Source organism: Lissotriton helveticus, chromosome 7, assembly GCF_964261635.1.
Source record: "Lissotriton helveticus chromosome 7, aLisHel1.1, whole genome shotgun sequence".
NCBI lineage: Eukaryota > Metazoa > Chordata > Amphibia > Caudata > Salamandridae > Lissotriton > Lissotriton helveticus.
The window spans coordinates 1,351,344,869-1,351,371,836 of NC_136068.1; the positions used below are offsets into that span (position 1 = coordinate 1,351,344,869).

A 26,968-nucleotide genomic window follows, 5' to 3' on the forward strand; every position below is an offset into this window, starting at 1 on the left:
CTGGCTGCCCGCGCCGCGTTACCTAGAGGGCGAGCAGGGGTCGACTTTATATAGGAGTGGCGGTCTCTGACTGGCTGTGGCGCAAGCCCTGGCCGGCCGGGGGTCCCATTTCTTACACTGGTGGCTAGCGGTGGGATCCGGACTTGTGTTTGCGCAGTACCACAACTATAACTGGCCTCCCTACAAAAACTCTGTATTGTAACTGGTCGCAAAGAAAGGAGATTATTGTTTTTAGGAGGTTACTTAAATGTCCGTTCTGTGAAAAATGTGTTCTGGTTAGGTGACCCTAGCCCGGGAGGGTAGATCAACCCCCTAGTGCAATGTGTTTTCTGGATTCACCAGAAGGGTGGGATCCAGTGGTGGCAGCATAATTGTATTCAATGTGTATGGTCCTTGTCCCTCCCCTAGAGTAATGGTACCTGTGCCACAAGGGCCAGGTTGAGGAATCGGGGGCGGTAGAAAACTGTCTTACCAGTCTAGGGGACGATGTGTGGATGAATGTTGAGGTGTGCTGAGTAATGGAGTGTAAGTTCTCTGGGATGGGGAGCTTGCGGAATCAACGATAATCCTGTCCTTCCTTACCCCGCTGAATGTGTTGGATGCATCAGGTTCCTTACCCCGCTGGTTGTGTTTTAGGTGTCAGGTGTCGCCCTGGCTGAATTTATGTTGAGTTGTATCCCGGTCAAGGAAGACCTGCTGGCTCGGCCGCGGCTTACCTTAGGGGAGAGTTGATCACTGAGACCTGCTGGCGCTGCCGCGGCTCATCTTGTTGTGTTTTAGGCGTCAGGTGTCGCCCTGGCTGAATTTATGTTTAGTTGTATCCCGGTCAAGGAAGACCTGCTGGCTCGGCCGCGGCTTACCTTAGGGGAGAGTTGATCACTGAGACCTGCTGGCGCTGCCGCGGCTCATCTTGTTGTGTTTTAGGCGTCAGGTGTCGCCCTGGCTGAATTTATGTTTAGTTGTATCCCGGTCAAGGAAGACCTGCTGGCTCGGCCGCGGCTTACCTTAGGGGAGAGTTGATCACGGAGACCTGCTGGCGCTGCCGCGGCTCATCTTGTTGTGTTTTAGGTGTCAGGTGTCGCCCAGGCTGAATTTATGTTAAGTTGTATCCCGGACAAGGAAGACCTGCTGGCTCAGCCGCGGCTTGCCTTGGGGAGAGCTGAACGCTTAGTTCCCAGGTGGAAGACCAGTGGAGGGAGGAAGTTCCAAGACTGGTAGGAAAATGTGTTCTGAGGGTGTTTCTCCTGGGAGAACGCGGAACCTCAGAAGTAGAGGTAGGGTGGGGCATTCTTGCCCGTGACCTCTGGCAAACCTGAGGGTGCGGACCCTAGGTGGAAGGAACAGTGGTAGTCGTGGCTACACTGAGAAAGGGAGTGGAGAATGGCTCTTGTGGGCCCGGGGTACCGCCCCCCACTTCGGATTAGCAGGGACCAGTGGTATCTGGATGGCTTGGGGCCTGGTCCTAGTCAGTGACAACTAAGGAGTACCAGGGGAGTAGCCTGGTTGGGCCTATGTCTTAATTTATTTCTTTATTTTTTTTGTTTTAACTTTTTTTTTATTTTTAATCTGGGTATGTCTCTTGGTCCGGCAGTGCGGGCCGCGACCACGTCCTATCGCCCTGCAGCAGGGAAGTCCATCACGGTAGTGATTGGTCTGCCCTGCGTTTGGGCTGGGAGGGGCATGTGTTGGACTTGGCCCGTCTGGCAGGTCCACCCCTGAAGTTTTTATGGTATATGTAACCTGGGGATGGTGATTCCCCCTCTGAGTGCGTGTGAAGAGAGAGAGACCTACCCTTCCATAGGAATGCATGGGGAATGTATGTGTCCTCGGTAGTCCCCGATGCGTAGGGTGTGCAGGGTCAAGTCTGGTATGTATGAACTCGTGAGATTGAATGCTGCGCAACGGTATATGCGGCATGAGTGTGTCTAGTGTAGAAGTCTCCCTTTTAGAAGTTGGCATATTTGTGGAAGGTGTGCCTGGCGTATGATTGGCTGAGGCTGGCTGGGGAGCCTGGCTCCAGTTGTCTGTGTGGGTCTGCCCCGGGGATGAATGGAGAGATTAGCATGCTGATGTGAGGGAGGAGCTGTGCCTGTATCCTGTATGGGGCTGGGCTTTCCCCCACAATGCTGGCTCCGCCCCCCTGGGGTGCGTCTGATGACTGTCCTGCCTGATGAATGAAAGGGGTGGTTGGGGGAAACAAGATACTCCCAAAACCAGCTGCGACTGGTTTCTCCCCCACCCAGCACCTTTAGACAAAGGAATTTATGGTATAAAAAGAGGCTGTGACCTCTTCTCAAATGTTCTTGTTCCCACTTGAATCTGCCAGGAGCGGTTGCTGCTTGGGCCCAGGGTTGGCTTGCCTCCCTGGGCCCTGCCCTTCTCCTGGACTTCTGATGGCCTTTCCCCTTCTAGGAGCTGCTGTGCTCCCCCTGAGGTCCTGGACTCCCTATGGACTTTGCTGTTCTCTGACCTCTAGTGCTTGGGAGCGCTCTACCTTCACTTATAGCGCTGGGAGCGCTGTATTTCCGAACTAGCGCCTGGAAGCGCTGGCTCTTGCCCCCCTAGCGCTTGGGAGTGCCTCACCCCTGTAGAAAGCGCGTTATTCACGAGCCGGTGCCACCCGGCAATTGCCCTGTGCTGAGGAAATTCCCTGAGTTCCAGCGAGTGCCTACCTCGCTTTATTTCGTATTTACTTCATGGAGGGAGCCTACTCCTCCTTCGCCCAAAAGCGAGATCACCGCCGCGGCCCCCGCTCTCCCCAGCCCCAGAGAAAGGCAGCCCCCGGCATTCTTACCCGGCCGCGCTGGGATTGGTCCAGCCGGCCGAGCCTTCTGCCACGTGATCGGGGAGGAGCCGAGGGATCAGGAAGCGACGGGAGCCTACTCCGCGCTCCTGCCGTGCCCAGAAGGATCGTCGTCATCCCCCCGGGGCCCCCAAGAGCGAGGGAGTGCCCCGGAGGCCAAGAGGAAGCCACCGCAGAAGCACCGCCAGAGCCGGTGAGTGTATGGAAGGAGAGGAGGAGCGTCGGGGCGCATTGTCGGCGCCCGCCCCTCCCCTCCAGAGCGAGTATGGTGGCGCGGAGAGGGCCGTGAGGCCCCAAGGGATACAGAGTCCCCCGAGAGGGACTCCACCTGCCCCCATGATGCCGGCCCCCCCCCGAAGGGGGGCCCCGCCTGCCCGCAGTTCTCTTTCTCGAGCCCCCAGAGGCTCCGTCCTGGCCCGTGAGGCCCCAGCCAAATCAAGTCCCCCGAGAGGGACTTCCCCTATGCTCCGGAGGCCTGTGGGGCCTCCCCTGATGCCGGGTCCCCCGAAAGGGACCCTCCCCCCTTTTTGCTCCCAAGCCCCGAGGGGCTCCACCTTAGACCCTTGTCCCGAGCCTGCGAGGCTCCAACGTGTTACCCTCGGTTGCCCAGCACTTCGTGGGCAGCTGCAATGTGTAGGCTTGTGTTAACTGCCTACAGCCCGTTCTGACACTGAGACTTTGGGCATCCTGGCCCCGGAAAGGCCAGTTGGCCTGGTGAACGTTCTTGTCTAATGTACCTGTGATTCCTGAAGAGTTATTCTGTGTTGCACCTCTACAAGTGCTCCTGTTATGTTATGTGCTTGTCCTTCCTTCCCTTCTAAGTATCCTAGGTCTCATGTATATGACTTCTGGTTCGAGTGAGTTCTACTGCTAGTTCTATTGTGTTCCAGGTTGTCATGTGTTCTAAATGCTAGCTCCTGGTTGTGATGTGTTCTGGTACTAGTTCTAGGAAGCTCCCAGTTGTTATGTGTCTTAAATGCCATTTCCATCATGTGCATATTCCTGGCAGTGGTCCCCTGGCCCTGTCCTGTATATATTCCCGTGTAAACCCTGCCCGTGCCCCTGGCACCTTGTAAATTGTGTATTTACCCTTAAGTGTGTCCTAATACAAAGACTATTTTCATATATACTTGGTGTGGAGTTCCTTTTGTGGGAGGCCTGGGATGTTGCTGTTGGTGGGTGCGTGCGCAAATGCTTCACACATGTCCTCCGAGATAGGCCTGGCTGCCCGCGCCGCGTTACCTAGAGGGCGAGCAGGGGTCGACTTTATATAGGAGTGGCGGTCTCTGACTGGCTGTGGCGCAAGCCCTGGCCGGCCGGGGGTCCCATTTCTTACAGTGCAGATTCAGAGTGCAGATTCAGAGTGCAGATTCAGAGTGCAGATTCAGAGGGCAGAGTGGAGAGTGCAGATTCAGAGTGCAGATTCAGAGTGCAGAGTGCGAGTGCAGAGTGCAGATTCAGAGTGCAGATTCAGAGTGGAGAGTGCAGATTCAGAGTGCAGATTCAGAGTGCAGAGTGCAGAGTGCAGATTCAGAGTGCAGATTCAGAGTGCAGATTCAGAGTGCAGATTCAGAGTGCAGATTCAGAGTGCAGATTCAGAGTGCGATTCAGAGTGCGATTCAGAGTGCGATTCAGAGTGCGATTCAGAGTGCAGTTTGTGAGTGCAGAGTGCAGATTGTGAGTGCAGTTTCAGAGTGCAGAGTGCAGATTCAGAGTGCAGAGTGGAGAGTGCAGATGCAGAGTGCAGAGTGGAGAGTGCAGATGCAGAGTGCAGAGTGCAGAGTGGAGAGTGCAGAGTGGAGAGTGCAGATGCAGAGTGCAGATTCAGAGTGCAGATTGTGAGTGCAGAGTGGAGAGTGCAGATGCAGAGTGCAGAGTGGAGAGTGCAGATGCAGAGTGCAGAGTGGAGAGTGCAGATGCAGAGTGCAGAGTGCAGAGTGGAGAGTGCAGAGTGGAGAGTGCAGATGCAGAGTGCAGATTCAGAGTGCAGATTCAGAGTGCAGATTCAGAGTGCAGATTCAGAGTGCAGATTCAGAGTGCAGATTCAGAGTGCAGATTCAAAGTGCAGATTGAGAGTGCAGAGTGCAGATTGAGAGTGCAGAGTGCAGATTGAGAATGCAGAGTGCAGATTCAGAGTGCAGATTCAGAGTGCAGAGTGCAGATTGAGAATGCAGAGTGCAGATTGAGAATGCAGATTCAGAGTGCAGATTGTGCGTGCAGAGTGCAGATTGTGAGTGCCGATTCAGAGTGGAGAGTGCAGATTCAGAGTGCAAGATTCAGAGTGGAGAGTGCAGATTGTGAGTGCAGATTCAGAGTGCAGATTGTGAGTGCAGAGTGCAGATTGAGAATGCAGAGTGCAGATTGAGAATGCAGAATCAGAGTGCAGATTGTGAGTGCAGATTCAGAGTGGAGAGTGCAGATTCAGAGTGCAGATTCAGAGTGCAGAGTGGAGAGTGCAGATTCAGAGTGCAGTTTCAGAGTGCAGATTGTGAGTGCAGAGTGCAGATTGAGAGTGCAGATTCAGAGTGGAGAGTGCAGTTTGAGAATGCAGAGTGCAGATTGAGAATGCAGAGTGCAGATTCAGAGTGCAGTTTGTGAGTGCAGAATGCAGATTGTGAGTGCAGTTTCAGAGTGCAGAGTGGAGAGTGCAGATTCAGAGTGCAGAGTGCAGATTCAGAGTGCAGATTGTGAGTGCAGATTGTGAGTGCAGATTGTGAGTGCAGATTGTGAGTGCAGATTGTGAGCAGAGTGCAGAGTGGAGAGTGCAGATTCAGAGTGTGAGTGCAGAGTGCAGATTGAGAGTGCAGAGTGCAGATTGAGAATGCAAAATGCAGATTCAGAGTGCAGATTCAGAGTGCAGATTCAGAGTGCAGATTCAGAGTGCAGATTGAGAATGCAGATTCAGAGTGCAGATTCAGAGTGCAGATTCAGAGTGCAGATTCAGAGTGCAGATTGTGAGTGCAGAGTGCAAATTGAGAGTGCAGATTGAGAATTAAGACTGCAGATTCAGAGTGCAGATTGTGAGTGCAGATTGTGAGTGCAGATTGTGAGTGCAGATTCAGAGTGGAGAGTGCAGATTCAGAGTGCAGATTCAGAGTGCAGAGTGCGAGTGCAGAGTGCAGATTGAGAGTGCAGATTGAGAATGCAGAGTGCAGATTCAGAGTGCAGATTCAGAGTGCAGAGTGGAGAGTGCAGATTCAGAGTGCAGAGTGCAGATTCAGAGTGCAGTTTCAGAGTGCAGAGTGCAGATTGAGAATGCAGAGTGCAGATTCAGAGTGCAGATTCAGAGTGCAGTTTGTGAGTGCAGAGTGCACATTGTGAGTGCAGTTTCAGAGTGCAGAGTGGAGAGTGCAGATTCAGAGTGCAGAGTGCAGATTCAGCGTGCAGATTGTGAGTGCAGAGTGCAGATTGTGAGTGCAGATGCAGAGTGCAGAGTGGAGAGTGCAGATTCAGAGTGCAGAGTGCAGATTCAGAGTGCAGTTTCAGAGTGCAGAGTGCAGATTGAGAGTGCAGAGTGCAGATTGAGAATGCAGAGTGCAGATTCAGAGTGCAGATTCAGAGTGCAGTTTGTGAGTGCAGAGTGCAGATTGTGAGTGCAGTTTCAGAGTGCAGAGTGGAGAGTGCAGATTCAGAGTGCAGAGTGCAGATTCAGCGTGCAGATTGTGAGTGCAGAGTGCAGAGTGGAGAGTGCAGATGCAGAGTGCAGAGTGGAGAGTGCAGATTCAGAGTGCAGATTCAGAGTGCAGATTCAGAGTGCAGAGTGCGGGTGCAGAGTGCGAGTGCAGAGTGCAGATTGAGAGTGCAGAGTGCAGATTGAGAATGCAGATTCAGAGTGCAGATTCAGAGTGCAGATTGAGAATGCAGAGTGCAGATTCAGAGTGCAGATTCAGAGTGCAGATTCAGAGTGCAGATTCAGAGTGCAGATTCAGAGGGCAGAATCAGAGTGCAGATTCAGAGTGCAGATTCAGAGTGCAGATTCAGAGGGCAGATTGAGAGTGCAGAGTGCAGATTGAGAGTGCAGAGTGCAGATTGAGAATGCAGAGTGCAGATTCAGAGTGCAGATTCAGAGTGCAGATTCAGAGTGCAGAGTGCAGATTGAGAATGCAGAGTGCAGATTGAGAATGCAGAGTGCAGATTCAGAGTGCAGATTCAGAGTGCAGATTCAGACTGCAGATTCAGAGTGCAGATTCAGAGTGCAGATTCAGAGTGCAGATTCAGAGTGCAGAGTGCAGATTGAGAATGCAGAGTGCAGATTGAGAATGCAGACTGCAGATTCAGAGTGCAGATTGTGAGTGCAGAGTGCAGATTGTGAGTGCAGATTCAGAGTGGAGAGTGCAGATTCAGAGTGCAGAGTGTGAGTGCAGAGTGCAGATTGAGAGTGCAGAGTGCAGATTGAGAGTGCAGAGTGCAGATTGAGAGTGCAGAGTGCAGATTGAGAATGCAGAGTGCAGAGTGCAGATTCAGAGTGCAGATTCAGAGTGGAGAGTGCAGATTCAGAGTGCAGAGTGCAGAGTGCAGATTCAGAGTGCAGATTGTGAGTGCAGAGTGCAGATGCAGAGTGGAGAGTGCAGATTCAGAGTGCAGATTCAGAGTGCGAGTGCAGAGTGCAGATTGTGAGTGCAGATGCAGAGTGGAGAGTGCAGATTCAGAGTGCAGAGTGCAGAGTGCAGATTCAGAGTGCAGATTGTGAGTGCAGAGTGCAGATTCAGAGTGCAGATTGTGAGTGCAGAGTGCAGATTGTGAGTGCAGATTCAGAGTGGAGAGTGCAGATTTAGAGTGCAGTTTCAGAGTGCAGAGTGCGAGTGCAGAGTGCATATTGAGAGTGCAGAGTGCAGATTGTGAGTGCATTTTCAGAGTGGAGAGTGCAGATTCAGAGTGCAGAGTGGAGAGTGCAGATTCAGAGTGCAGAGTGCAGATTCAGAGTGCAGATTGTGAGTGCAGATTGTGAGTGCAGAGTGCAGATTCAGAGTGCAGATTCAGAGTGCAGATTCAGAGTGCGAGTGAAGAGTGCAGATTCAGAGTGCAGATTGAGAATGCAGAGTGCAGATTCAGAGTGCAGAGTGCAGATTGAGAATGCAGAGTGCAGATTGAGAATGCAGAGTGCAGATTCAGAGTGCAGATTCAGAATGCAGAGTGGAGAGTGCAGATTCAGAGTGCAGAGTGCAGATTGTGAGTGCAGAGTGCAGAATGTGAGTGCAGATGCAGAGTGCAGAGTGCAGATTCAGAGTGCGAGTGCAGAGTGCGAGTGCAGAGTGCAGATTGAGAGTGCAGAGTGCAGATTCAGAGTGCAGATTCAGAGTGCAGATTGAGAATGCAGAGTGCAGATTCAGAGTGCAGATTCAGAGTGCAGATTCAGAGTGCAGATTCAGAGTGCAGATTCAGAGTGCAAATTGAGAATGCGGAGTGCAGATTGAGAATGCAGACTGCAGATTCAGAGTGCATATTGTGAGTGCAGAGTGCAGATTGTGAGTGCAGATTCAGAGTGGAGAGTGCAGCTTCAGAGTGCAGATTCAGAGTGCAGAGTGCGAGTGCAGAGTGCAGATTGAGAGTGCAGAGTGCAGATTGAGAATGCAGAGTGCAGATTCAGAGTGCAGATTCAGAGTGCAGGGTGGAGAGTGCAGATTCAGAGTGCAGAGTGCAGATTCAGAGTGCAGATTCAGAGTGCAGAGTGCAGATTCAGAGTGCAGATTCAGAGTGCAGATTCAGAGTGCAGTTTGTGAGTGCAGAGTGCAGATTAAGAATGCAGAGTGCAGATTCAGAGTGCAGATTCAGAGTGCAGTTTGTGAGTGCAGAGTGCCGATTGTGAGTGCAGTTTCAGAGTGCAGAGTGCAGATGCAGAGTGCAGAGTGCAGATTGCAGATTGTGAGTGCAGATGCAGAGTGGAGAGTGCAGATTCAGAGTGCAGAGTGCGAGTGCAGAGTGCGAGTGCAGATTGAGAGTGCAGATTGAGAATTCAGAGTGCAGATTCAGAGTGCAGATTCAGAGTGCAGATTCAGAGTGCAGATTCAGAGTGCAGAGTGCAAATTGAGAATGCAGAGTGAAGATTGAGAATGCAGAGTGCAGATTGAGAATGCAGACTGCAGATTCAGAGTGCAGATTGTGAGTGCAGAGTGCAGATTCAGAGTGCAGATTCAGAGTGCAGTTTTAGAGTGCAGAGTGCAGATTCAGAGTGCAGAGTGGAGAGTGGAGAGTGCAGATTCAGAGTGCAGAGTGCAGATTCAGAGTGCAGATTGTGAGTGCAGATTCAGAGTGGAGAGTGCAGATTCAGAGTGCAGTTTCAGAGTGCAGTTTCAGAGTGCAGAGTGAGAGTGCAGATTGAGAGTGCAGATTGAGAATGCAGAGTGCAGATTAAAGAGTGCAGTTTGTGAGTGCAGATTGTGAGTGCAGTTTCAGAGTGCAGAGTGGAGAGTGCAGATTCAGAGTGCAGATTGTGAGTGCAGAGTGCAGATTGTGAGTGCAGATGCAGAGTGCAGAGTGGAGAGTGCAGATGCAGAGTGGAGAGTGCAGAGTGGAGAGTGCAGATTCAGAGTGCAGAGTGCGAGTGCAGAGTGCAGATTCAGAGTGCAGATTCAGAGTGCAGATTCAGAGTGCAGAGTGCGAGTGCAGAGTGCAGATGCAGAGTGCAGATGCAGAGTGCAGAGTGCAGATTCAGAGTGCAGATTGAGAGTGCAGATTCAGAGTGCAGATTCAGAGTGCAGATTCAGAGTGCAGATTCAGAGTGCAGATTCAGAGTGCAGATTCAGAGTGCAGATTCAGAGTGCAGATTCAGAGTGCAGATTGTGAGTGCAGATTGTGAGTGCAGATTGTGAGTGCAGAGTGAAGATTGTGAGTGCAGATGCAGAGTGCAGAGTGGAGAGTGCAGATTCAGAGTGGAGAGTGCAGATTCAGAGTGCAGAGTGCAGATTCAGAGTGCAGAGTGCAGATTGAGAGTGCAGATTGAGAATGCAGAGTGCAGATTCAGAGTGCAGATTGAGAATGCAGAGTGCAGATTCAGAGTGCAGATTCAGAGTGCAGATTCAGAGTGCAGATTCAGAGTGCAGATTCAGAGTGCAGATTGTGAGTGCAGAGTGCAGATTGTGAGTGCAGAGTGCAGATTGAGAGTGCAGAGTGCAGATTGAGAGTGCAGATTGAGAATGCAGAGTGCAGATTCAGAGTGCAGTTTGAGAATGCAGAGTGCAGATTGAGAATGCAGAGTGCAGATTGAGAATGCAGAGTGCAGATTGAGAATGCAGAGTGCAGATTCAGAGTGCAGATTCAGAGTGCAGATTCAGAGTGCAGATTCAGAGTGCAGATTCAGAGTGCAGATTCAGAGTGCAGATTGTGAGTGCAGAGTGCAGATTGTGAGTGCAGAGTGCAGATTGAGAGTGCAGAGTGCAGATTGAGAGTGCAGATTGAGAATGCAGAGTGCAGATTCAGAGTGCAGTTTGAGAATGCAGAGTGCAGATTGAGAATGCAGAGTGCAGATTGAGAATGCAGAGTGCAGATTGAGAATGCAGAGTGCAGATTCAGAGTGCAGATTCAGAGTGCAGTTTCAGAGTGCAGATTCAGAGTGCAGTTTCAGAGTGCAGTTTCAGAGTGCAGTTTCAGAGTGCAGTTTCAGAGTGCAGTTTCAGAGTGCAGTTTCAGAGTGCAGTTTCAGAGTGCAGTTTCAGAGTGCAGATTCAGAGTGCAGATTCAGAGTGCAGATTCAGAGTGCAGTTTCAGAGTGCAGATTCAGAGTGCAGATTCAGAGTGCAGTTTCAGAGTGCAGAATCAGAGTGCAGAATCAGAGTGCAGAATCAGAGTGCAGAATCAGAGTGCAGAATCAGAGTGCAGAATCAGAGTGCAGTTTCAGAGTGCAGTTTCAGAGTGCAGTTTCAGAGTGCAGTTTCAGAGTGCAGTTTCAGAGTGCAGTTTCAGAGTGCAGTTTCAGAGTGCAGTTTCAGAGTGCAGATTCAGAGTGCAGATTCAGAGTGCAGATTCAGAGTGCAGGATGCAGAATCAGAGTGCAGAATGCAGATTGAGAACGCAGAGTGCAGATTGAGAATGCAGAGTGCAGATTGAGAATGCAGATTCAGAGTGCAGAATCTGAGTGCAGAGTTCAGTTTCAGAGTGCAGATTCAGAGTGCAGATTCAGAGTGCAGATTCAGAGTGCAGATTCAGAGTGCAGAATGCAGATTCAGAGTGCAGAATGCAGATTGAGAGTGCAGAGTGCAGATTGAGAATGCAGAGTGCAGATTGAGAATGCAGACTGCAGTTTCAGAGTGCAGATTCAGAGTGCAGATTCAGAGTGCAGATTCAGAGTGCAGATTCAGAGTGCAGATTCAAAGTGCAGATTCAAAGTGCAGATTCAAAGTGCAGATTCAGAGTGAAGATTCAGAGTGAAGATTCAGAGTGAAGATTCAGAGTGCAAATTCAGAGTGCAGATTCAGAGTGCAGATTCAGAGTGCAGGGTGCAGATTCAGAGTGAATGAGTGCAGAGTGCGTGTACAGTGACAGTGAGTGCAGAGTGACTGCAGAGACCGTGTGTAAGGGTGCAGGGTGCACATTGTGTGAGTGTGCAGAACGAGTGTGCAGTATAAACAGTGTGTGACTATGCAGGGTGACATTGGGAGTGTGTGGGTGAGCAGTGTGTGAATGTGTAGGGGCAGTGTGTGAGTGTGCAGAAAACACTACACACACATACACCACACACACGTACCATACACACACCACACACACATACACCACACACACATAGCACACACACAAACCACACACCTCACTCTCTCAACACCACACACTCGTCACCACTCACCACAACACACTCACCACCACACTTTCTCCCCAGGCTCACCCCCACAGACTCACCACCACACACTCACCAGTACACAGAAAACAACACACACAACACCACACCCCCAGCCGTCAATGAATACTTTCACCATGCACAAACACCAACAACCACCAATGTACGCTTTCACCCAAAAAAACTCCAACATGCATCCGTGCCGCTAAACACCCACGCACACAACAAACAATGTCAGTGCAACTTTCACTAAACACACACACACACACACACACACACACACACCAACAGCTGACATTACACCAGCCACTCTTTCAATTGGCACAATCATCAGCAGCTGTCAGTGCACATTACCATATACAATGCCATTATCTCAAACTCAAACAAACCGAGCCCTAATGCATTCCTAATGCTTGTTTTGTATTCCTCTGTCTCATGTTAGCTACGTAGCAAGAGTGGCTTCCACGTGTATATTGCTGAGATGCAGATTCATCTAAGGATCCAGCAAGGGCCAGGATATCAGTAATCAATCACCAAATAGTGGCATCCACAGTCCTACCATTTACCTCTTCTGCCATTATGCCCCCTCTACTGAAACTGGAAGTGCTCGGATTACTCCAAACCAAACTGTCAGTCAAGACACACTCTAGTATAGATCTGGCTATCCTCACAGGCCTCCTGGCACAGCTCGAAGGGAAGAGGCGTGCACTGCCCTAGAGCTACATTTATAGAATCATTGAGTTCCTGAACGAATTTCATGGCATGAAGTAGAGACTCCGTAAGGTTTGGAAGGAGTGGACTGCGAAAAAGAAACCTGCTGATCATAATTACAATAATTGTAAAGTTAATCCACTTATGTTTATATTTACTATTGTATGTATCAAGGCGTGCTGAAATGTTAATAATAATCACCGTTCTCGGTGATTTATTATCCAAAAACAGGGAAAGGGGAGGCAAGGTGAGCCGTACAATGAGAACACTGAAACCTAATAAACACGAAATGTGGATGAAAATAAGAACCAGCTAGCGGATTATCTTTTTTCCATGCAAGCTAGAATTCATCTTAAAAGTACACTCGAGAAAACAAAACAAACTGCGACTATGTCCATTCACTAATTCTGCGCAAATGTTATTTCCAGCTAAATCCAAAGTGCACTAAACTAGGCCAGATGTCAGCTCAACAATAGTGTTTGCTACAATGGCATTGTGTTCACATTGATGCATCTGAAGGCATTGCACTCAAAGGACAAAGACACAGGCAAAGGAATGAGACCTGTCTCCATTAAAAGGCCCAGCAAATCCATTAATGGAGGATCAGAAAATACTGAATGTCGAAAACAAACATAACAAATGACAGCATTTCAAAACACCGGAGAGCACAAACGTAAAAATGAAGCCCTAGTCATAACAAGTGTCTGAATCCGAAGACAACACGCATTTGTCATGGCAACGAGTTTGACTTGTCTGTGCATGCCGAAATAGACACAGAGTAGACATCCATGCGCACATTGACACACATGACGCATCCATGCAAAAATGCAGCCAAAGCAAGATATCTAAACAGAGACCAACAAAAATACCCTTCACAGAGGCCCTCAGGCAAGCAGGCCTTAATGCACAGAGACCTGCAGCCACCCATTTACTGAGACCACAAGGCTTGCAGTCACCCTTGCACCCAGACTAACAGGCACGTGCAGTGCCATGTATGTTTCTTATAACGTGCTTAATGCTGCTGTCAGGCTGTATGAAAGTACAAGATGAGAAAAGAGAGGGGGAGCGAGGGAATATGAAAATGAAGGAGCCTTGTGAATGGAATGATGATCCGAAAACAGAGCAGTAGATGGTAACTGACCTTGGGCATCTGGTCGGCAAGTAGGACATTGAAAAGAGACCTCGGCTGCAGGAGAGGGAAGCAGGGGAATTAAGTGTAGCAGGCATAAATCATAGGGGGCAAACATCATGAGAAATCAGGGTCTAAAAGAGTTAGAAACAGTACTCTCCTGGCGAAATGTCAGCACACGCATAGGAGTTCAGCTGTCGATGTCCACCAACGATCACACAGTGGCTTGCGTTCACCAACAAAAATATACAGGCATCCTCCTGGAGGTACCAGTCCACATTCAATCCACAGAGCAGCTTGGAAAAAGATGCCATTCAAGGGTTTGGCATCACAGCTCTGATCCCGGGCAACAAACCCAAACTTCTAATCCTGCTAAACATTTCACAGCCTTTTACAATACCGATCCTTGAGCCTTGATGGACTCTCCTAATCTGAGAAAGGGTTTTGACAGTGTAGCCTTGCAACTGTTTCAGTGGCATTCAAGGAATAAAGACCAGTTGGTCCATGTGATCACATCCGAATCTGAGCCCATCCCATTTCCTTCAACATCCCCACATGCTCTGTAGTCTTGCCACTAGCCTTCCACCTGTACACAGAGACACCAGGAGTGAAGATCAGCCTCCACAAATATGCAGATGTGACTTGTACTTGTCGGGCTGACCAGGCCATGACATTGATCAGCTAAAGACTGTATCATCACGATCCAAACCTGGATATCCAATTCCTACCTGCAAGTAAAACTCACAAAAACAAAATTCACAGTGCAACTAGATAAAAAGATATGCAGCAGAAGCTTGCAAAGGTCAAGCTGGAAGACTTCCCATCACACTTTCCTGACAGCCCAAAGCCATTCCGATTCCACTCTCAGCTTCAGGACTCACATAGAACAGAAAGCAAATATTGATTGCCATCAGGTGATCCTGCTCTGCAGAGTTAAACCCTTCTTAGTAGAAGTAGACTGCAGAAGAGTCATTCAAGCACTGGGCCTTCCAAATTCCTATTGTGGCAACGGTCTATATACTGATTTGAGAGTTCTGAGAGGTGTCTGAAAAACTGCACCTACACTAATGAAAGGTCTCTGAAAGTATGACTGATTTACACCAACTCTAAAGAATTAAATTCAAATTCCCATGGCGCATGCTCTACAAGTGGTAAATGCTTGCTCCCCAACTTATCTGGTATATAAAATAAAGCTCTTTAGGTGGTGGGAGGGGAAGTCATGCAAGATAAATAGCAGAAGTACAATAAGACTATACTACAAGAGGAGCAAGAAAGAGACCCAAAAATGCTAGACGTTCTCCTTTGATGCCCAATGATCTTGAACTCCTTCCAGTCCAGAAGCTTTCATTGTTCCTCACTTAGGGGAATAGCTAAAGAAGCTTCTGGCGAAGCAACATCTTGTCACAATCTATCACAGTGCCACCCCCTCCAAAGACACCTTCCTTTTTAGGTCGAGCATAGGCAGCGCGCGCATGTGCTATCTTCAAGACCTGCTGTATTCAATGTATGGGCTTCAAGCCCACCCAAATGCTTGTAATTAGCTGGTTCCATTGGCACTCTTGTAATCTTGATTCCTAATAGTTTATGGCATACATTTGGCATGCCTCCTTAAGTGCTTATCCTCCTCGAGAGCAGTTACCAATTACAATGTCCATCTACTGGTTCGCATTACACCATTTGTTTGTGGAACTTTTTTTCTGTGTTTGCAAAGAGATTAGTATGATCGCTCGCGTTTCTTCTTTTGAGGTTGTGATTTCTTTTGTTTTTTATTTTCTTTTTAGTTTGCGTTAGTGCCTTTTATAATGCATTTTTAGAAGCAACCTTATGTGTGTGTTTATATGGGAACTGGCGCACATTATTTTGTATGTTTCATTAGGTTTACTGGAAAGTAACTGGCTTCTGGGAAAGCGGCAGGTCCAGATAATATTCCTCTGGAACTATATAAAATTCTTAGTCATAACCTAGGCCCACTTATATACGATCTATTTTTAGGGATTCAATGGAGTGGTATTCCACCTACCTCATGGAGAGAAACAAATATAACTATCTTTCCAAAAAAGGGCAAAGCACAAGATCAACTATCATCTTATCGCCCAATTTCCCTAATCAATTCTGACTCCAAATTATACGCTAAAATATTGGCCACCAGGCTCGGACGGGTCATCGAACATCTGGTCTCCCCATGGCAGCACGGGTTCATTCCCGGCAAAGGCACGACCGACCATACTCGGAGAGCAATCTCCCTGTTTGATATAATGTCTGTAACAGGGGGCCAGATGTCGATGATTCTTCTGGATGCCGAGAAGGCCTTTGACCGGGTGTCTTGGAATTTCTTATGGGCTGCTCTGACTCGGTATAATTTCGGCCCCAAATTTGTCACGTCTATAATTGCTATGTATATTGAACCAATAGCAATAATGGGCTCTGAATCAAGTATAATTAGAGTATCCAGAGGCACACGGCAAGGCTGTCCCTGTTCTCCAATATTATTTGCCCCATATATAAATCCTTTAATTTTGAAACTTTTAGAGAACCCACTAATCACACCAACAGTGGTTAACCAATTTGAAACTAAGGTATTGGCCTATGCCGATGACATTGCGGTATTAACACCTAACCCTTCCGAGGCAATCTCTGAAATAGAGGCAGTAACGCTAGCGTATGGACGTTGCTCTGGGTATTCATTGAATCAAGAAAAGACAATTATCCTGTGCACGGATAACACTATTTGCAAGGATCGTAGGAGAACCGATTACGCTACGTACCTAGGAGTAAGCATAAGCCCCGATGTTACACAAATCTCTCAACTCAACTATGAGCCACTACTAAACATTATAAAGAAAGACTTAGATCGGGTTAATAGTTTACAGTTGTCTATAATCGGTAGAGGTAACTTCTTAAAAATGAATATCCTCCCAAGGGTGCTCTATCTTTTTCAAGCTATTCCATTGATGCCTGAGGAAAAGGTCCTTAAAATACTAGACTCTCTTATGTCCAAATTTATGTGGCAACAGGGTAAAATCAGAAGATCCTTGAGGCTTCTGTCATTACCACAGAACAAAGGAGGACTAGCAGTTCCAAACATTCTATTCTATCTCTGGGCTTCATTTCTCCAACAGATGGCCCCGCTTCTTTATGATAATACTAGTCCAGAGATTATGGAGGATGCACCACCTCCATCTATATACGAGCTATCCCTAGGTGAAAAAGCTAAAGGTCTTTTTCTGAGACAAGTGGAGAGAAGTTATTACAAAAAGAATAAATTCAAAGTTATCACGAGTGCTTGGAAAATCTGGTTAAGGACAGCGAAGTATATGCATATTCCTAAGATTAATAGATATTCTCCCCTATGGCACTCTAATTTTTTTCCCGCGCTTGGGAGCGACGTTATCTCAAAGAAATGGCATTCCGTAGGAATTACCTCAGTTGGCAACCTTTTGGGAGAAAACGAGGCATATACCTTTACAGAATTACAACAAAAATGTCACCTTCCAAATGGGCACTACTTTAAATATTTACAGATTCATACTATGCTCAAACATAAGGCCCCTAACATCAACTCGGGGAGAATTGAAATTATCGATACAATTTCTAAAAAAACAACAAGAATAGGTACAATCTATGGCCAACTGCTGGATAAGCTACAAGATGATCTAGAACACACAGAAACAGCCTGGGCAGACAGACTTGCCAATCCAAATGTAGATATTGACTTGAGTCTCTGCCTATCATCACAACTACTTATGTCAGCTAATTTAAAAGCCCAGACCTATAAAACTATCTATAATCTATACCATACCCCGCCTAAATTATATGCCTGGGGCAAAAGAGAGAACGATCACTGCCCTAGATGTCTTAAAGGCCCGGCAACACTAATTCACATGTTTAGTGAATGCGACCAATTAACACTTATTAAAAAAATGATCTGCGAATTCTGGGAGGAAGTGTTCGGCCATAAAATACCCGATTCCCCTACTCTATATCTGCTAGGTACTGATAATACACTGAGCCTGAGTAGGGAAGAAGAGGCCATGCTTTTTATAAGATCGGCAGTCCTAAGGGTAATACTAGCAGCAAGGTGGAAAGACTCAGATCCACCGAGCTTTCAAATGTGGTTAGCACGTCTTCTCGGGGTCTTCAATCAGGAGAGTGCCATATATGCCACCAGAGGGTTAAGATCTGCAGTACGTGGCAAGGCGATTTGGCAACCCATCACTAATTGGAGGAGGGGGCTTTGCCCAGTAGATAATGATTGACTCTAATGTGTCCTTTCATACGCTTATTTATTGCCCCTTTTTTTTTCTCTCTTTTTTCTTATTCTTTTTCTCTGTTTCTCTGTCTTCTTCCTCAACCGTTCTCCCTTTTTTTATTTTTTATTTTTTTATTTATTTATTTTTTCTCCCTTTTTGATATGAGAATGAATCATTCATGAAAGTAATTATTTATTGTACAATATTATTGTATTTGGACTCCTGTTTTATTTCTCTGGTTCTGACAAATAAAAAAAAAAAAAAAAAAAAGGAAAGTAACTGTTAGAAATGGGGTCTCTAGTTGGCAGAGGGAGGTACCTTTGTCCAAGAAGGGACGCATCTTCCTAGTCAGGGTAAGCGAGTTACACTCCTAAAATAACCCCTGCTCATCCCCTTGGTAGCTTGGCACGAGCAGTCAGGCTTATCTTAGAGGCAGCGTGTTGGACTTGGCCCTTTTTGGAGGGTCATCCTTGAACTTTTTGCCTTCCTCCTAGTTTTCTTTTCAGACATGGTGTTGGTGGTTTTAGGACTCTGGGCACTTTAGCACTGTTTAGCAGTGCAAAGTGTGTGTGCTCTCTGCCCTCCATAGGCTAACATTGGGACTCCCCCCCACCCCCCATGACATAACTCCTAAATGGAACAAAATAAGTATGTCATGTTTGGTATGTTTGGAATGGAAATGTTAAATGCTGCGCAATAGTGTGTGCAGATTTATTATCGCTATTTTAGGAATGCCACTTTTAGAAGTGGGCATTTTTGGGTGCAATGTGTTTGCCTGCCTGATGTGTATTGCATGTCTGGTTCTAGGAGTCATCGGGCTGGTGAGATGTGGGTGGCTCTAGGGAGGGCAGGATGAGTCAGCACTAGGCTGAATAGAAGATCTGCAATTGGAGTAGTGGGAGGCGAAGTACCCTGTTCCTGAATAGATCTGTGCCTGCCCTGTACAATGCTGGCTCTGCCCCCTGTGGTGTGTCCAGCTCACAAAGGAGGAGGGAAGCCTGGTAAACAAAGTGATTGACACCCCTACCAGAGCCAGCTGGGATTGGAACCTCCAAGACCCTTCTAGAAGCTTCTAGTAGGGGGGTAGACAAGGAAGAGATGTAATATACAAGAGGGGCTGTGACATCATGTTTGTGGTGTGCTTGTGCTTACTTGGAGGGGACACTCTGCCAGGAGGAACTGCCTTGGGACCCAGCTGCTGGCTACTGAGGTTCTCTATGTGCTGGCATGCCTGCACCCAACTCTGCCCCTCTGCCATTCACTGGACCAGGAAGAGACTTTGCAGGAGTAATGGCTGCTGCGCTGGAAGGATTGCCTCTTTGCTGTGCATGACTGTTCCTAGGAATTGCTGCTCTGCCTAGTGTGCTGTCCCCTGGTCTGCTGACCTTGCCCAGCCTTGCCTCTACATCCTGGAGCTCTGCTAACATTCCAACGCCTCGTGAGTGCTCTATTTCAACTGTCCAGGACAAGAAAGGGAGCTGGTGGCCTGTAGTGCACTGCTACGAAGTCTGTGAAGGGAATCCCGGCAACATTCTTTTAAAAGAGCGGGTGCCCACCCCGCGTATTTTTGCTCTCCAGTGGGTACCCACCCCGCATCTGCCTTTATTTGGGAGCGGGAGCCCCCCCCCGCGTTTTACCGCCAGGACTCACCGCCGCGACCCTGGACAAAGTGGAGACATGGCCGCTACGATCGTGCAGCGACCAGGGAGACAGGCAGGGTTACGCCTGACTGTGGGTGGGGCTCCCGAGCGGAAAGGGAAGCCCCGCAGGTTACCTGGAGGAGGACCAGAGCCTCGAGGATGCCCGGCCGAAGTCCCGCATAGCCGGCGCCTGCCCCACCACTGGAGGAAACCAGAGGAGCCCTCCCCAAGCCCCGGTGAGTGGGGCTGGGGACCTTCTTTTCGTTGTTGGGGCTCCCGAGGCACCAGGGCAGTCGGGCCTGTCTTGCTTGAGCGGTCCCGCAAGAGAGCGGGCTGCTCCAACGTTGGGGGCCAATTCTGTTGCCAGAGTCCCAAAGTGGGGCTCCAGCGTGGCCCATGGTGCCAGTGTCCCTTTGGCTACACAGCGGCGCCGCAGTTGCGGGCCGCTGCAATGTTTTGGGGCAAAGTCTATTTTTAGAAGCCTAGAATGGGGCTGCAACGGCACAAGGGTGCCCAGGCTACTTTGGCACAGCTGTACCGCCTGTTAGCGGCAGCTGCAACGAGGGGCATGTTTGTTTTGACTGCCAGGTTGTGCCATTGCCATTACAGCATTCTCAGGGGTGCACCACTAATGTTTTGGGCAGTGCATTTAGACTGCTGAGGTTTGCATAATGTATTTGCACCTATGGGTAGGCCTAAGGTCATCCAATGAGACGGTATAATTAAGCCTAATGCAAATGTGCATGCCTAATATCATGTTATGGTGTTTTAGGTTTATGCCTGATCTAATGTGTTTATGATGGTGTTTTAGGTTCATGCCTGTTCTAATGTGTTTATGATGGTGTTTTAGGTTCATGCCTGATCTAATTTGTTTATGCCTCATGCTAATGTGACAATTCTAAGTCTTGCCAGTAGTTACTGGTTGTTTTGCATTTATTGGTTGTGTTTGTGATGATTCTCACAGTGGCCTGATTGGCGCTGTCTTGTACATAATCCCCTGTAAACTGCTACCTGGTGCCAGTGGGCACAGTGTATAGATATGTGATTGTACTCTAGTGTGTTTTGAATAATACAAAAGCTTTTTTTGTATAACCTTGTGTGGAGTCTCCTTTGTAGTGTGCCTAGGGTGTTGAAGCTGTGTGAGTGTGTTGCGCAAACGCTTTACACATTGCCTCTGGGGTAAGCCTAACTGCTCATGCCAAGCTACTAAGGGGGTGAGCAGGGGTTATCTTCAGTGTGTAACTCCCTCGCCCTGACTAGAAATGGGGGTTTCTGCCTGGCTTTGGCGCATGCCCAAGCCATCCAATAATCCCCCTTTCTAACACAGCGTAACCAACAGTATCACAGTGAAAATACTACAAAAGGACACCACACCCTTCAGAAAAATATCCAATTTTTGTATATATCCAAAACAAGACCAAAACGATAAGAATACAACATACAACCCTTAAAAATATATATTTTGCAAGTTATCCTTAAAATAGCAGAAATTCCTCAGAAACACAGTTCGTACTAGTCGGTAACTCCACCTGGGGCTACCTCGATGTAGAAAACAACAGAATCTAACAGTTTCTGTTGACCGTGTCGGTACGGGCCAGAGAAAGCGTGGGTAGACTCGGTAATAGTGCATTTCTCGCTGCGGCAGGTATGTTGGTGCGAGCTGTTCTTGGAAACCGTTGCGGTTGCGTTCCAAAATGGAAACGGTGCAGGGTGCCGTGCCCTCTCGATGCAGTGCAGGCAGCGGCTCGTTGACGACCATCCAGACGGCAGCGGTATGAACAAGACTTACGGTGCAGGGAGAGGCGACGCTCGATGCGGTGCTGGCAGGTTGGAGTGCAAGCGACAGAGCCGCTTAGTGGGAGCTGGCGTCGGTCGGCCCAGACTGCTGTGTGGGATGAGGCGGTGCATCGTGAGACTTGCACGCAGTGCCCCCAGCCACGATGCAGTCACGGGTGTTGAAGTCAGCAGCAGCGAAGGATTCGGTGAGACCAGGAGTGCGAAGTGAAGCGAGGCGGTGCGGAGTGCGGTGCCCACAGGTCATGGTGCAAGCAGCAGCTCGGTGGCGGCGGTGGCAGGTCATCTGTGAGACCAGGGTTGCAGTGCGAAATGCGGATGGTGCCTTCTGATGTATGACGTTAAAACGCATACTTTTACAACGCATACCGTTACAACGGGACTTTTACAACGCAAATACTATTACAACGCATGTATTTACAACGCATTTTTTTACAACGCAGGTACCTTTACAACGCATACCATTACAACGTAAGTATTGGTAAGTATATATATTTTTTTTTATTGTATATTATTTAAAATTATTTTTATTTAATGTAATTGTATTTAATTTAATTTTATTTTATTTAATTAATTTAATTTATATTTATTTTTATTTTATTTTTTTCTTGTACCCCTTTATCTAAAATTCCCAAAACTGACCCTGAACCCTAAAAATACCCCTTTACCCAAAAACTGAAAACTGACCCTAAACCTTAAAAATACCCCTTTACCCAAAAACTGAAAACTGACCCTGAACCCTAAAAATACCCCTTTACCCAAAAACTGAAAACTGACCCTAAACCCTAAAAATACCCCTTTACCCAAAAACTGAAAACTGACCCTGAACCCTAAAAAAACCCCTTTACCCAAAAACTGAAAACTGACCCTAAACCCTAAAAATACCCCTTTACCCAAAAACTGAAAACTGACCCTGAACCCTAAAAATACCCCTTTACCCAAAAACTGAAAACTGACCCTGAACCCTAAAAATACCCCTTTACCCAAAAACTGAAAACTGACCCTGAACCCTAAAAATACCCCTTTACCCAAAAACTGAAAACTGACCCTAAACCCTAAAAATACCCCTTTACCCAAAAACTGAAAACTGACCCTGAACCCTAAAAATACCCCTTTACCCAAAAACTGAAAACTGACCCTAAACCCTAAAAATACCCCTTTACCCAAAAACTGAAAACTGACCCTGAATCCTAAAAATACCCCTTTACCCAAAAACCCAAAACTGACCCTGAACCCTAAAAATACCCCTTTACCCAAAAACCCAAAACTGACCCTGAACCCTAAAAATACCCTTTTACCCAAAAACCCAAAACTGACCCTGAACCCTAAAAATACCCTTTTACCCAAAACTGACCCTGAACCCTAAAAATACCCCTTTACCCAAAAACCCAAAACTGACCCTGAACCCTAAAAATACCCCTTTAAAAAAAACCTAACATATAACATTTTAAATATAATTATATACTTACCAATACTTACGTTGTAATGGTATGCGTTGTAAAAGTACCTGCGTTGTAAAAACATGCGTTGTAAATAAATGCGTTGTAATAGTATTTGCGTTGTAAAAGTTCCGTTGTAATGGTAGTGCGTTGTAAAAAATGCGTTGTAAGGGGTGTATACCGTGCCTTCTACGGTGCCGTCAGGACACAGAGCCAGCAACGGAGTCGGTTAAGTTTCCCTTCTCTGTGGCAAGAGAAAAGGCGGTTCCAGATGCGGTACACAGAGGTTAGTGAAGTATTTACAGTCCCCGAGACTTCAGAACAGGAGGCAAGCTCTACTTCAAGCCCTTGGAGATACTCAGCACAAGTAAAAGAAAGTTCAGTCCAGTCCTTTCAATGCCCAAGGCAGAAGCAGCAACTGCAGGCCAACCCAACAAAGCAACAACACAGCAAAGGGGCAGAACTCCTCCTGGCAGCTCTTCTTCTTGGCAGGTTGCTTGATTTCTTGGCAGGTTGCTTGATTCCAGCGAGTTCTAAAGTTTTGGGGTATGGGCCCCAATATTTATACTCAAAATCCCTTTGTGTATGTGCTTAGTCCAAACCAGTTCCGTCCACTCTGGTCCAGCTTCCATGCAGGAGGTGGAGACAGCATTGTTTAAGGCAGTCCAGGTCAGTGGCGGCTGGTGACATTTGAAAGTGGTGAGGCGTAAATACTGCACTGTGGCGAGCGAGTGCAGCAAGCGAGGTCGAACCACCTATGGGGGGTTCGGGGGTTCTCCCACAAGAACATTTTGAAAAAAGGGTGGGCAAATGGTGTATTCTCAAGCACATTTGAGAAAGAGGTGGCTTGGCGAATACATCTCTGGGAGTAGCCAGACAAGTCTCTTTGCACAGATACATCTCTCTCCCTGCATTCACATAGGCACAGTCACCCTGCACTCATAGACCCATTACTCACCCTTCCCTGACACATTACTAAGCCAGCAATCACCCATCCACATCTCTCACTCTGGGCTCACACAGGTACACTGCTCACCCTGCACTCACACAGACATCACTCACCCTGGATTCACACAGGCACACTGTTCACCCTGCACTCACACAGGCACACTGCTCACCCTGCACTCACACAGACATCACTCACCCTGCACTCACACAGGCACACTGCTCACTGCTCACCCAGCACTCACACACACACATCATTCACCCTGGACTCACACAGGCACACTGCTCAACCTGCACTCACACAGACATCACTCACCCTGCACTCACACAGGCACACTGCTCAACCTGCACTCACACATACTCAGTCGCCCCAGAAGCAGACTGATGATGGCAGGCAGCACTTATCTACTGTAGAAGAGGCAGAGCCGAGGGCCGAGGCCCGAGGCCTGTGTGCATAGTGCAGATGTGCACAGTGCACGTTCGGTCACAACTGGGTGTGGTGAGGGGGAAGCTGTCAGCACACACTTGCATTAGAAACGCTGTGACTGAGGCATGTTTCCATAGTGCAGAGGTGCACCTAGGCCTGTGTGTGCTGTGTGCATGGTGCACTGCAGAGATGCAAGCTCAGTTAACATCGCTACTGTAGTAGAAGAGCCGAGGCTTGTGCCTGGCTCGGTCACACGGTGCACCCACTGCCCTGGCCTTCACTATGCGCAGGCAGTGCCTGCGCTGGATAGCAAGCAACACTGAGGCGCCAAGGAGCGATGAAGATTGCCAGCAGCGCTATATGACTGGTCAGAAATATTGTTTTCCCATTGAGTGAAGGAGAAACCTGAAAGAGGGCGCAAGTCCTCAGAAAAATAGTGTGGGGACTAATTCAAAGGAAGTGACGCCACAAAAATCTCAATCCTCACAACGCAAAGCGCCTCTTTTACGAAAATAAGTTAACATAACCAATTTAACCATGCAAAATAAAAACAAATGTATTTGGTTTGTTTGACTATTTTATAAATCATATTTAGGTTTTCCACACATCAACCTGTAGTAGAGCCCAGAAATGGCTGAAAGGGACAGTATATTTATTCAAACGCGTGGAACTAGAGATTACATTTTAAACTGCATTTAAGACAAAAACGAAACGCGCTGATGCATTTTTTAAATAGTCTATCTTTCAGTTAATCCAAGTAGCTGCTGTGCTGAAGCACAAGGCACACCTCCAGTCAGGGGAACGGAGTCCCCTCTATAAAAAAAAAACTGTGGGGAGACTCAGTGCACCCGCGTCCACCCGGGACTTGTGCCCGGGTTTGAAGGCACATCCAGTACCATCTCCTTCTCTTGGTTGGGGGAGTTGTGTGAGGGGGGAGGGGTTGGTCAGTGTCCGACTCGAGCACAGTGGCGGATGCTGCTCCCAGCCACTCTCTCTATAGCTCCTTTTGAGCTCTCCTCCACCTCGGGGCCTCCAAGCACATATCCGAGCCTGCCCAGTGCCCACAATCTCAGAAGGAGCCCCTTGTTATTCCGTCTTCATGACCATAAATACTGCAGAGAACATGCGCAGGGGCGTGGCAGAGCTGCAGAAATGCCCTTCCTCTACCCTCCCCTGGTTACAACCCTCACCTAGTCTACCTGTTTTTTACTCTTACCACCTTCCGCCACTCACCCTCGTAGCTGGAGACGCACGTTCTAACATATAATTGTATTCTCATATAGCGCTTTGAAGAGCTGTAAAACACGTCCCAACTGCTATCCACAGTACTCCCTTCTTCAATGCTGTATCAAGTGATTTACAGGTTACACAGAACTTAGTAGCAGGTACTCCACCTGCTGAGCTAGTGTTTTGTTTATGTTTGAATAGGTTTAATTATGTTTTGCTATGCTACGTTTATATGTGTGGCGCGCATCCTGGAAACAAACAACAGATCCGTTTTTGCAATGTCATGATCTGTATAACTTACGTCACGTGGGTGCGGGACGCGATCCGGTCGTGCTAATCGATCATCGATGGTCCGGACCCGAATGTAGTCACTAGTCAGCAGTACTGCCTGGTAGTCAGATGATCAGATCACCACCAGGCCAGCAGATCACACGACGACTTACGCTGCTGCAGCAGCAGTGAGTCAGTGCACAAACATGCACCGTGCACGCAATTGCAAGGGGCTGCTAAAGCAGGCCCGGGCCGTCCAGGCAGCAGGCGGTCCGACTGAGTGCACACCCACGCAGGCAGGCACGACGACGACCTCAATCAGTCCCACAACAGTCCTCTTCGTCGACCTCTCCTCACCCAGTCACGCGCCCCACTGACTCTCTCTCTAGTGACTACATCACATGATCTCATCTCGACTTACTTATTGGCTAAAGAGCAGACTGAAATCTGCCCATTTTGAGACCTGGGGCCCGGGGTCAATGCCTATAACTATAGTGGTAGAGGGGGGGGTGGGGTGGGAGGTCTGAAGTGTGCGCATGCGCTGGCCAGTCGAAATCTCGACAACTCCGGCCTTTTACATGCGCACGGCACTCGCAGTACACGTCACCCTCTGCCTGCCCTGTGCGCAGGCTGCCTGCCTGTCACTCTGCGCAGCCCCACCCCCCACGGGCGGGCCCACTTCCTTATGGATGCCCGATCCTGTCGGGCTTCTCCCGGGGCCTTGGTGCCAATTAATCGAATTGGAATTTGCTTTAGAAAACATATTTTATTATGCTGCAGTGCAGTCGGCGGTCGTCCAGGCTAGTAGGGCAACGCCCCAACGCCCCCAATGGACGCACCGCCACTGGTCCAGGTTCATTCAGTTGCAACAAAATCTCCTCCCGTTACTCTAAATGCAGCCCAGGTCTATTGAGCCCAGCCCTGACTCATGCAGGAAAGGCAGGACACACAAAGTGGTATTTTCAAACACAGAACATAAAAATCATCTTACTATAAGATGCATTTTTACATTTTGAGTCCAGGCAAACTAAACTCCATTTCCCTTTCTTGTCCCAATGGGATGTTATGCTTATGAGATGTTATAAGTAAAACTCCTATTCTTTCCTATGGGACATATAGCCTTGCAGTGGTGAAAAAACTAAATACACTGTAATTCACCACCAGGACAAGTCGCACACACCAGTACATGTCCTACCTTTAACATACACAGCACCCCTCTCATAGTGGTACCTTGGGCCTACCTTTGGGTGACTTACATATAAGAAAAGAGAAGGTTAGGGCCTGCACTTGCCAGGTCGACATGACAGTTACAAACTGCAGGCAGACCCTGCAGTGGCAGGTCTGAGATACCTTTTCAGGGCTACTCATGTGGGTGGCAGAATCAGTGCTGCACTTTACTAGGGGCTTACCAGTGAATCAAATATGCCAACCATGGAAACAACAATCCATAATAACAATTTACAACAGGAGCACTTGCACTTTAACATTGAACAGGAGTGAGAAAGTGCGCAAAGACACTAAACCAGCAAAAAAAGAGTCAAAACCAAGAGGTCAGAAAGCTAAAAG

General features: G+C 48.1%; 2 protein-coding genes across 3 annotated transcripts in view; one reads left to right on the plus strand and one right to left on the minus strand.

Moving 5' to 3' along the window:
* OGFOD3 (2-oxoglutarate and iron dependent oxygenase domain containing 3) overlaps window positions 1-26,968 on the minus strand; it is a 1,262,510-nt gene that overhangs the window by 1,197,248 nt on the left and 38,294 nt on the right. Inside the window, exon 2 of one of the 2 annotated variants that reach the window (XM_078654650.1) lies at window positions 13,423-13,467. The exons of the other annotated variant lie outside the window; for it this stretch is intronic. Within the exon in view, the coding sequence (XP_078510776.1) occupies window positions 13,423-13,467 (45 nt within the window). The remainder of the gene's footprint in view (window positions 1-13,422; window positions 13,468-26,968) is intronic. 2 annotated transcript variants of the gene reach the window in all.
* Window positions 1-26,968, plus strand: part of HEXD (hexosaminidase D) — a 389,672-nt gene that overhangs the window by 15,930 nt on the left and 346,774 nt on the right. The gene's annotated exons all lie outside the window — the stretch shown is intronic.